This window comes from Rhipicephalus microplus, chromosome 10 (assembly GCF_043290135.1).
Source record: "Rhipicephalus microplus isolate Deutch F79 chromosome 10, USDA_Rmic, whole genome shotgun sequence".
NCBI lineage: Eukaryota > Metazoa > Arthropoda > Arachnida > Ixodida > Ixodidae > Rhipicephalus > Rhipicephalus microplus.
This window is the reverse complement of record NC_134709.1, coordinates 101,425,222-101,437,244: the sequence shown is the minus strand read 5'-3', so window position 1 is coordinate 101,437,244 and position 12,023 is coordinate 101,425,222. Positions and strand designations below refer to the sequence as shown.

At 43.3% G+C, this 12,023-nt stretch overlaps 1 protein-coding gene across 1 annotated transcript in view; it reads left to right on the top strand.

Moving 5' to 3' along the window:
• Positions 1 to 11,667, top strand: part of LOC142774496 (uncharacterized) — a 30,036-nt gene extending 18,369 nt beyond the window's left edge. Inside the window, exons 3-5 of the mRNA XM_075874830.1 lie at positions 1,760 to 1,839; positions 7,684 to 7,755; positions 11,462 to 11,667. Of these exons, the coding sequence (XP_075730945.1) occupies positions 1,760 to 1,839; positions 7,684 to 7,755; positions 11,462 to 11,586 (277 nt within the window). The 3' untranslated portion in view covers positions 11,587 to 11,667. The remainder of the gene's footprint in view (positions 1 to 1,759; positions 1,840 to 7,683; positions 7,756 to 11,461) is intronic.
• Positions 11,668 to 12,023: the final 356 nt, after the last annotated feature.

Sequence of the window (12,023 nt, the reverse complement as noted above, 5' to 3'; positions counted from 1 at the left end):
GAGTAGCTGCTTGGAGCTGTGCACTCAATGAGCTCCCGGGAATGAGAAAAGAAGCACGCCAATAGCGCTCGCCTTGAGAACTAGTGGACATGGCGCGCCAAGAGATTTTTTCTTGCAAGGGGAGGTACGTTCGGAAAGGAAATATTTCTATCAGATAGCACAAGTGTGCACGTGCTCGATGATGAACAGTGTAGGTGCTACATTAGGACGGGAAAGAAACGTGGCAAAGGGGCATGTATGGACAGGTGTTTCAACTCCACTAAACAGAAACCTTGGATGGAGCGACGCATGCAGTATTCACGGGTTTCATCGGTGCACACCGTTTTGGGGGAAGCCCAGAAAACTGGGGCCTGCGATCCCCGCAAATTTTCGTTTTTCATCTGCACACAAGAGAAGTCTCCCGCCGGCAAAGCATTTCATACAAGTTGGCGGTGAATAGTTGTGTAGCGTGAGCAGTCAGGTTTCTCAATCAAGAAGCTCGCTAGCAGATGCAGCTTTCGTTGAGGCTTTCTTTTGCCGGAAGAGGCTCACCTTCATTCCTTGCGAGCTGGTATAGTTCAGCGTTCATGGCAAAAAGAGTGGTTTCATAGCAAATTCACACCATTTACTCTCTCTCTATCTCAAGAAATGATGGTAGCACCTTCTCTTCCACTCAAGTAAACTGACCATTACGACAGTAGCAGCAGACGACAATGCATAACGACATGCGTAGACACCAACAGGTTTCGGCCCAAATATCAGCAGTTTGGAGGGAACCCAAATACATGCGATCACTACCTTTACGGAACAAAACAGTTCAGCCAACGCCCTTGCGAAGAGCACTTATAGAGATACCAGGCTGATTTTCAACGAAGTGCGACTTCAGTGAAATGTTCGGCGTTTACAATTGGCCAACGATGAGCCATTTTGGCGTCAAGCTATTTAAGTGTTACTTTTTTCTGTGTTTTTGCGTCCTTTTTGTTTCTTCTTTAGGGCATCTTCAAATATTTCGATGAGGAATTAGTACTTTGTTGGGCGCCGGCAACCAACCAGTAACCTGTGCATAACGGTGTTTCTTGTAGTACGTTCAATCATGACCTCCTAAATCATCGTATACCCGTGTGGGCTTATCGCCAATACGACTCAATTTCTTTATTGGACGCTGTCTCATTGAACTTCTTTTATGGGTGAAGCTCCTTAAGGTGTGGGTTGTGCGTCTTCTGTATGTAGTAGCCGCCTCTTGTTTCAGTCCTTGGAATATCCGCTGGCTGACGGTATTTGTATATGATGAATATATGATGAAAAGTTGCGAAATGACGGTACTTGGAGTGCTCACTAGAGGGACTGACGGATGAAAATGCGGACGAACAGACAGACAGACAGACAGACAGACAGACAGACAGACAGAAGGACAGACAGACAGACAGACAGACAGACAGACAGACAGACAGACAGACAGACGGATGGACGGGCGGGTGGACGGACAAACAGACAGATGTACAGACAGATAGACAGACAGACAGATGAACAGACAGACGAACAGACAGACAGGCAGGCAGGCGGGCGGATGGATGGATGGACGGAAGTGACCAGCGGATTATGTATGGTCTGCCAATAAAGTCCTTCGAAGCTTCGCCCCACTCATCACCACTCACTCCGTGGATATGCTGTGGTTAATCTGTTCATTCACTCCGCTATTGGTTATAATTTGTACAGCTGATAGCCTTTCAATCAATCTTAATTTTAACCGTGAGCATGTTATTTTTTTATCATTCTAAAGGAAGAAGATACCCTGCAGCGCAACCTTTTGCGAGAGCCCTGACGGACCTGTGATGAATGTTAAACTCAATGGCGCGAAAGGTAAGGCCAAAAATACTATAACGTCTGGGATGATGATCCGTCGCACCACATTTGGGTGCTGCTAATGTACAGTACAATCTACTGTTAGGGGGAACACGCTAATGTACAGTACGGTCCACTGTTAGGGGGAACACGCGAGGACGTAGCCGGCGGTCCGCGGGGCGCCAACTGCTGGCGAGATTTAGAAACCTGGAGCATGCGCGCAGAATCGCAAGGGCGGTACTTGCCCGCGTCGTCTGCTACTGCCCCGCCCTACGCTCGGCGCGCACTAGCGACAAGCTTGCTGTGCTCTCTTCATTGACCATCAATTCTCATGTCTCTTATCAAAAGCGGCTGGCTGGTTCGAACGGCTTCTAGAAAGCCTACGATTACATTTTCGGTGAGCACAAGCATTAGGATACGCAAGTGATGCGCTTCGTTATCGCTTTCACAGACTTCCACAGCTGGGGGCATATTTATTCGCTGATCACATTTTCGGCGGAGCTAGTTCGTAGAAGCGGCATAGCTAGAGTACCTGAGGACGAAAGGCTTTGAATAGTTGAGCTGTACACCAAAGAATACAGCCAGCGTGATGTCACTGCCATCGCGAAGTGGCCACTTTCTCATTACCAGCGTAATCATCGGCATTGCGAATATATCTTTTTTTTCATTACCAAGTTCTGGCACGCGTAGTCCTTTTTGCTTACACAGATTTGCATAATATTGTGTGTTCCACAGAGCTCAAATGCGTTTCATTGCTTTTGCATTATTCATATGTTTCGAGTGAGGCTACAGATTTGACCTCAACCTGTCTAAGTTTGAAAAATTAATTTTTCTTTGTTTAGTTCATAGCGTTCTGCGTACACCATTTTTCAGCGTGCGTATTGGTGAAACGTAATGATTTTCGAAAAAGTGAACGCTATCGCAGAATCGAAATAAGGTGCTTCTGGCGTTTTCGCTTCAACTAAGAAAACGTAACGCAAGTTAGAACTAGTATTTGCTGCGTATTGCAATTCACAACAATTATATAATTCAGTGTCACGTCGTAGTGGCATACATTGAAGTATTTTCAAACATGAGTTTTCTTAACGTGCTTCTAAATACTATAAGCACATGGCTTTTTTTTTTTTTTGCATTTCGTCTGTAATCTAAAATCGGCTGCTGTAGTCATGAATGGAATTGCAACAAAGCTGCCGAGAAAGCACAACAACAACCGACAGGCACTTTTTTTCTGCTCGCTGATTACTCTGGGAGAGGAAGGGAGAGTGGCGAAATGCGAACGCTGTGTCTAGCGCATGCCAAGCGCCGGAGTGGGAAGTAGCAGATGAAAGGGGGCGAGCCCCACCCTTTCGCGTTTATGCGCATGCGCAGCATTTACAAATCTCGCCACCAGTTTGCGCAACGCGGGCCGCCATCCACGCGTTGCCGTGTTCCCTTCAAGAGTGGACCGTACTGTACATGTGGTCGAATGAGGAGGAGCGTATTTACCAGGTATGCGGAAATCATGCATAGTAGTTTGCCACTTTCTCTGAAGAGGCACGTATATAAGAGCTGCACATTGCCGGTAAAGCCTATGGAGCCGAAGCCTGAAGACTTACAAAGTTGGTAAAACTTAAATTAAAAAAAGACCTAGTCATCCTTAGCATGGAATATGATAGGTGCAACTATGAGGGACAGGGAAAGTGAGTTAAGGACATCTTTGTCAAAATGAAGAGGAAATAACGGACAAAGGCGTGGCAATATAGTGCGTACGCACAACAATCGGTGGTCATTAAGATAAGAGAGTGGATTCCGAGAGAATACGAGCGTGTGCGATAAAGACGGAAACTTGAACAGATGAAGTGACGGTGTTCTCGAGAAAAACGAGGGCGTAGTGAGCACAGGACCGGGTCGCTTGGGGAAACGCCGAAGAGGTCCTTGTGCTTCACTGGGCACAGTCAGTACGATGATGGTGAGAGTAGTGCTGGTGGTAATAATGGTTATGGTAAAGGTGATGCTTATGATTGGTATTTAATTTTTTTATTCGAAGAAAACAGTTTCAGCTTTGACACTTTGGCTGTGGCGATGGTTTCCTGCTTCGTCGACACAAACTGTTATGTCCTGGCTACGACGTCCACGTCCCTCTTAGATAGTTTGTGTAGCAGCAGCGGCGAGTGAAGAATTTGTGCTAGATTCAATATCAGGAATATGCATGGCCCTGTGAACGGCGCGGCGATAGCGCCGAAAGTAGAGAGTTTTGTTGCCGGGGACCCCAAGCACCTTACGTAGAGACGCCCTTGCGTCCCTTTTTACTCTCAGCCGCACCGATGGAGAATACAAGAAAACTGAAGGGCTTCCGTACGAAGCCGGTTTGGGGCCCAGCACTAGATTCTCTACTCTTACATGGGAACGGGCAAGGGCACGTTGTTCTGGCGCCAAGCTTTTCCCGCGGCAGAGAGTTGTCGTTCTTTTCACTTCATACGTCTTTACAGATTCTTCAAACAAACGTCATTCGGGGATCGTAGCTAGGTTGTAGACAAGCTTAATTTTCAGCACTGCCCAATTTATGGAATAGGATATTGCCACCCGTAGCAGTGGGTGAAATATATGGACAGTAGCAGACGTAGCGAACAAAATAGATGCACGCGCTGTCCTTTTCGAGAGCGAGCTTAACTGAGTGCACTTATGTCCTTGATTTTCACCTCCCCTATAAAAAGTTTATCAGCTTGGTTTGGTTTCCAGAACATGAGGGCCTACTTCTGAATGAAATGGTGGATTTGTTAGCATAGACATCTTTGAATGGCACGGTTACTCAGGTATTGCCGGCATCGAAATTCATATTAGGCGGTAAATTAGGGAGGAAAAATGTGAGTTGAAGAATTTATTTCTTCATCATTACCGGCCATGTTCGAATTTCAGCGCCTCGATTTTTGGTAGAACAGTAAGATAAGCCGAACAAGAGAATTTGAAGTTGCAATCACTGGACTTCGCTATCAGACTCCATATCCCTATTTTTTTATAGACAGAGCTTGTCTGGCTGCTTTTTTAAGCTGTTATTTTTGCGAAGCACATGAGACAACAAAACCTTTTCCTAATTCCTTCAACAGATACTCTACGTGACGGAATAATACTTTAAGTATCACTTGCCGACTCCTTAGACTAGATTTTAATGCACCGAACATGCTTTTGTTCGGGGGTTTGTCTCTGGGTCATAACGACGGGACTGTTGCCGACGCCTATGAGGAGTTTATTATTTTCAAAGAAATTTAGATCGTAGAGCCAAGTGATACTGCTATTGCGTTTGAATTCCTAAGTACTATTTCCTCAATTGCTCAGTTCAGAGTTAGTATACCTACGTTTTTATTGATTTATTGCAAGTATTTGCAATTTCACTAAATTACTACTTGTTTCAACATTATTTGACGATGTTTTATCTATTTATTAGGAATGTATCCTGAAAGCTACCCGGTTCTTCATCAATTCCTTAGAGTGGGTGTGTGCCACTGTCCAAGGTTGCACTCTACTGAACAGCGAGAAATTAAAATGACACTACTCTACTTAACCGACTGTTTTGTCACGAGCACTGCTGCTATCAGACCAATGAACACGACCTGGACCTCTGAGGCGATGCGACAATATATTCAGGTTCTGCAATGTATAAACTGGGCGAGTTGGTTTAACCTATGATGTAGGATGGAGCGCGTAAAGAGGAAACACAAACGAGGGAGGACACAGGAAAAGCGCAGAGTATGTGTTGCCTTAATGCGCTGCGTTTTACACTATGATGCACATGGTGTTTTAAGAAATGTGTCCGAGAATCTCTCAAAATAAGGAATATATATTTCCATGCTGCCTTCATAATTGCCGTTATGGTGGTGGCAGACATGTCTATATGAGCAGAGACATTGATTAGGGTAGTAACTATATAAATTAGGATTATATTTATAGTGGAGGCAGGCTCTCGATCAGATGGGAAAATAGCGGCACTTCCTGAGAAAAACCTGTGGCGTATTTCAGCGGCCGCTGCCAATTATTACGGAGGTTTTACATTTGGCAAATCTCTATAGCGAATCTGAAGAAGCAACTTAGAAAACGCTACTACCAAGTTATTACATGACTTAAAGAACTAGTGAGAGTGGGCGTCATTCTGCAATCTCTTGATGAAGTTCACTTTGTGGTTGTGCGCTTTTTTTTGCCTTCGAGCATGTGATGTGCACCTGCCATCACCTAATTATTTTAATGACATGTGCGAGAGGTATTTTTTTCATGACTTTCGCCAACCAAGGGAATTTAGTCGATTAAAATGGTGGCAGCAAGTACACATCTACAAAGTACATGCGCAAAAACACTTTTTAGCAACCTATTTATAGTTACATCAATGATAAGTCGCAAACACAGGCAAGTAACCTCTACGCATGCTATAACAAATTTTGGCAGCCGCAGGTTGAAACATGCAGAAGAACTAGACCTCTACAAGTGCCACTATGAACAAAGATGCCATACTGGTCGTCTGCTGGTTGTGCTCATCGAAGCGTTGGTTCCAACTTCACCAGAGAATTTGATCAAATTCCATTGCTTTGCAGTCATAACCACAGGCTTGTTTTCAAGATCTCAAAGCGGCAATGGTCTCTTTAGACGAAGCACTCGATGTAATTAAGCAGGGTGCCGAGCCTCAACTCAGCGTGGCGTGACGCTATTCAAGAATTGACCAGTTTTCTATATAGCTACCCATTTTGTCGATGGTCAGCTCCACCACACATTTTATCTGGTCAAGATGCATTTTTCTTGAAGGATCGTTCGAGAACGTGGTGGTAAATGGCTGGTCCACGGACTTGTTGAACGGTTCCAACTATGCCATTAATCGCAGGGAGGAGGAGAAGGAATAAACTTTATTATAGGAAACCAGCAGGTTTAGGTGGCCGGGCCTCAGCCTCCCACGAGGGGCCGTCAACGGCTTGCTTGCTTCGATGCTGCCTCACGGGCGTGCTGGGTCGCCCAGATTTGGTCGTAAAGAGCGGGGCTATTTCTATTCTATTTATTTCTATTTCCATTTATTCCATTTATTATTCTCTTTATTTATGTTACCCACTTCGGAATCGGTGTGTACAAGACCATTCTAGGGACGAAGCACCTTAGGATGTAGGGCTGTCAGCTTGACAAGTGGTCGTCACATTCCAATATAAACTCGTATGAGTTACAAAGATACGGTAAATCCTACTACTCGCCACCGCTCCATTGTGATGTAAGCTTCGTCGTTACTGCCGGAAACGTTATGTCCGGCTTAGCAGTGGTGTTCATGGGCGTGCGCATGTGGACAGGGGGCGTACTTACTTAAGAAGAGGGGGAGAGGAGGCGTAAAGTCAGCCCCATGTATTCACTAAATAAGGAAGTGGGTGCTGCGACGAATTTTTGCAACCCCAGAAAGGAAACCCTGCGCATATCTATGGTGGGGCCAGAATCTGAGACTAGATTATTAAGGCACTCATATTTCTTGTATAAAAGCAGAGACACAAGCGGGAATGTCTATGGTAGATTCATAAATTTGACGCACTACTTCAAACACCTTTCCGATGTGATGAAGCATAGGTGAAATAGTGGCGAGTAAAGCAGTAAATGTAAACAAATGTTTTGCTGGGGCAATCACGAGTTCACATTCCAAGCTGCGCTGCTACGACAAAACTTATAGGTTTTGTGTTAGCAGAGTTTAAATATCCTTCACTAAGCACCCATATTGCCCAAATTGTTTGTTACTTTCTTCCAAACACTACCACTATAGCTGGTGTATTAGCCCGCCTCTACGAGAGATTTCTAACAAAAGAATCACGCCTAGAATGCCGGCCCGAACTGTGTTGGCACAGAAAATCAATAACAATCTTTTTTTTATAGGTCAGAAAAGGATTCCATACGTATTGAGGTTCTGGGACAAAAAAGAGACGTGTGGGATCTTCACGTTACCATGTGAGTGGAATATAGGGTGACCTTGTTCTTGTTCAACGCTAAATGCTTCTGTTGTGCTACTTTGTCTGATTTGCGCATGGCACTACGGTGTTCTACCACACTCTTGTGGCCATGTGCAGCCCCGTATTCGCGCTATGAGAAGTGTCATTAGTCACAAGGTCATCAGGTCTCAATACTTGTTTTTTGTCGCGCAGTAGAATTATGAAGTGCTACAGATGCATCGTTTTTGTAATCGTCGGCTCTATGTAGCGAGGGCCAGACTGAGTGCGACTTCGTTTCGAAAATGCCATTTTGGCAATCAGGCCTCACACTCAATAAAAAAAATATGCTTTTCACCTCGTGTAGGGCCAGAAGATATAAATTTGAGCGCAACCATTCTTCACTTTTTCTAGGTCGTGAGGCAGGATGAAAAATGGTTGCTTCGTGCTAGAGCTGCTCAAAAAAACAACGTAAAACCAACTACCCCAAGCTACAACTGTTCTGCATAGTGTAGAACAGAATAATGGTAGGGTTACAGTGCCAGTACAGGGCAAAAAAAGTTCAAGTTTGGGCGCTAGGACAAAGAAGCGAATGCGCCAACAAAAAATGGGAAATTTATACAAAGAAAGGCTATGAACTCACAACTTTACCAAACGCGGACACGGCAAAATAATTCTAGCGCTACCCCCTTCCAGTAGGTCCCCGTGGAAGCACTAAAAAGATTACCCTTTAGCTAGACATTTCAGGAGAAGATGTCCTACTGTAGTGGCTCCTGCCATAGTGTGAAAATACTGGCCCTAGTACTGCTTTTATGGTGCATATATTAAGCACGGCATATCAGGCTCTCACATATAACATGTAATCCTGGCTGAATACGAAGGTATCACTCAAAATGAGCTGTCACACATAACACAACGTTATCAAAGTCATCCCATAGCGCGAAAAGAAATCAAGCTTTATTGTATTAGACACGGAGCACATACATGCTTCAGAGACAACTTGTAGCTTAATCAAACACCCTTTTCAAGTTTGCCGAGGAGAATGCTATTTGCTACAAAAGAAGACTTGAGATCAGACGTCAATTGTATGGCATGGAGCTCTAACGACCAAGGCATGCATATCAAAGTACAACAGAAGAGCCTTTATTTGCATTTAAAAACGAAGAACTACCTTTGAGATGCTTCAATGCAACACAAAAATACAGTGCACTGAAACATATAAACAGCAGGAAGAGTGCAATGCAGCCTGCCTTATTTCTCCTATATACTGAAATAATATATCAAAGCACACTGCGATTGCCACAGTTTGCAAGTGTTGTGGAATGCCTTATGCATAATATTCAAGGCTAGTAGTATTTTAATGATTATAGGGACAAAACAGTCTTAAAGTGGCATTTTCATTTCACTGAAACCCTTGTGTGTTCAGATATTCAGAATACTAAAGAAACAATAATACAGGAGAGAAAACAATAGGCAAAATTGCAATTATTTAACAGTGTCACTACATATTCACCATGCAGAATAGTTAATGTAAAGATGTAAAATATTAAACACATCACATATAACATGTCGCCCTAAAACAATGCAACATTAAAGATAATAAAATGGACACACAAGTTGGGGTTAAAGCGTAACCACTTACAGCTTGAAGAGGTGGAACAGCCAAGATAATATCTGGAGCAATGATTTGGAGCATCATATCTTACTTTTCCAGGAAGAAAATTTAAATTTAGAGCAGGTTTCAGGAAAAACAAGTGCAGCCTTTTTTATCCTGAAATTCTAAATTTACAGTATTGATTGATATGTGGGGTTTACCGTCTCAAAAAAAAACATATGATTGTGAGAATGCTGTAGAGGAGGACTCCAGAAATTTTGACCACCTGGAGTTATTTAACGGTCACCCAAATCTGAGCACACGGGCCTCCAACACTTCCACCTCCATCGGAAATGCAGCTGCCGCACCCGACATTCGATCCAGCGACCTGCGGGTCAGCAGCCGAGTACCTTAGTCACTAGACCACCATATAAGCTAAAAGTACGAGCCACAAATACGCCAATATAAAACTGTAAGCACAGTTTGGTATTAACACAATTGGTAACACAGGTGATACAGAATTGTTAACACAGTTCTTTTTTTATTGGTGCCAGTATGCACTACGGCATAGTTTAACTGAGAATGTCGACGACAAGCTTTTTAAACCTCGTAGCCTCAGTAAAAATGCGTGCATTTCAACGACAACATAAGTTTTCTGGCCGACAGAGGCATTTAAATTATCACTATTTCATAAGTCACAAAAGCCAGAGAGTTAGACGGAGTGACAAAATTTGGATGTTCCCAGGGATAAAATGAAATCAGTTCGCACTGGACAACGTCAAGCGAACATCATTGTCTTAGTCCTGCACTGGTCTAACGCAGGCTGAGGACGATGAAAATTATTGTGGTTTCAAAAGATAAGGCCGTATTTCTAAAGGATAATTCGAGCGCGAACACACGACACAATCACTTACACACGCACACACCCAGGCATCAAACACACACAGCACTCAAATTAGCCTTTAGAATTGTATTAACAACTAGCCCAACAACAAGTTAAATTATAAGGCAGTATGATGAAATAAAGTAAAATTGAGTTGAATTAGGAGAACGAAGTGTTTCTCTTCCAGTAAAAATAGGCACTTCGGCTCGTTCCTCTGCTACTTGTTAAGAAAATTTTATTATTATGAATATTGACTAGGTAGCGCTTCCGCGCATGTGCCTAAAGCCAGAGTATTTTTCTAGTGCTAACAATTTTTTGACTTCATTATTATTTGACACTGCTTTGACCTGCTCTTATTGAGACATTTTTACATTGCTATCAAGCCACTCGTGCTAAATTGCCTTGCTCTTCCTTTTAACTACACTAACACTTAAAACGACGTTACACGCTAAACAACTCATTCTTTCCCACCATAATGAATACTCATGAAAATGGGCAGGGAATGTTTTCATAGATACTTGGGTTCTAGTATGAAGCCACCGCTCTGATCTCACGCTCATATCATCGTGATACCTGAAACATGAGGCTGTATCTACGACAGCATATACAATACACGCAAAGCCACCTGACGTCAGCATAACTGGAATATATGTAAACACCAACATAAAACTTGAGCGTTTATTGTTACCCCGTCTCACAGAAAAAACCTGCTATTCAGCTGCTGAATTCAACATTGCGCGTTGATATAGCTTGACCACATTTCCTCTGTAGGCATATGCATTTCAGCATATAATTTGTTTTACTCTCTGGCGAACACCCACAAGGATTACCTTGTGAACATAAAAATACTGCTATAAAGTATACATTATAACACGTACATTGCGCAATTCCACAACGCAAAGATAAAGTCTAAATTCTTGCCACATAGCGAACTACTGGTGGGGTTAAGACTAAAACGTCATTTGCGCAGACATAACACCGCACTGTTAAAATAGTTGTGTCCCATCTTATGATCCCATTTCTCTTCTTGGAAGACCACATCTCTATACCGGCATAGGCACGCACAAATAGACGCACACACGCACGCAAAACAGCAGTAGATTTGGTATGCCTTACCCGCATGTCTTGCTATATAATCGAAGTTTTTTTATGTGTTTCACACTTGCTGTACACATTCTGATGCTTTAACTGATATCAAACGCTCGTTCAACGTTGGTCAGACAAGTTGATTTCCTCTGCTTTTTCTTCCAGTTGGTTGCGAGCAGTACGTCTGGGATTCACATGCTAAGAAAACTGTTAAAGCCTGTGACAAAGCGTATAAGCGTTTTTGTGGAAAGAAGCGGTACTTAATGTACAAGCGGACATGCAAACTGTGAAAGCTTGCTCCGTTATTTCACTGAGGACATGGTTTACGGATCGCGGAAGTAATAAAGCTTTTTACTGAATTCGCTATTGTATTTCACGACTTGTTATCCTCTTATGCAGCATGCTAGTGTATATATATATATATATATATATATATATATATATATATATACATACATATATATATTAATTGCTGCGACAGGTTCGCCACATTCAAGTAGCCCGCCACAATCATCGTGGCACCAGCACCAGCAAGAACCGGCTCGGCTGGCATGCGCCACGCGTTCGTACGTTCCAACAACGAGGAAGAGGAGGATAGTCGGATCTGTGCCACTCGGCTACTCGAACTTGACGACCATAGTTTTTAGAATCGTGGGCACAAGTTCGCCCTAATAAAGACGCTTGTTTTTTTAACCTGTCGGCGTCAGCATCGCTACATTTCTGGTGG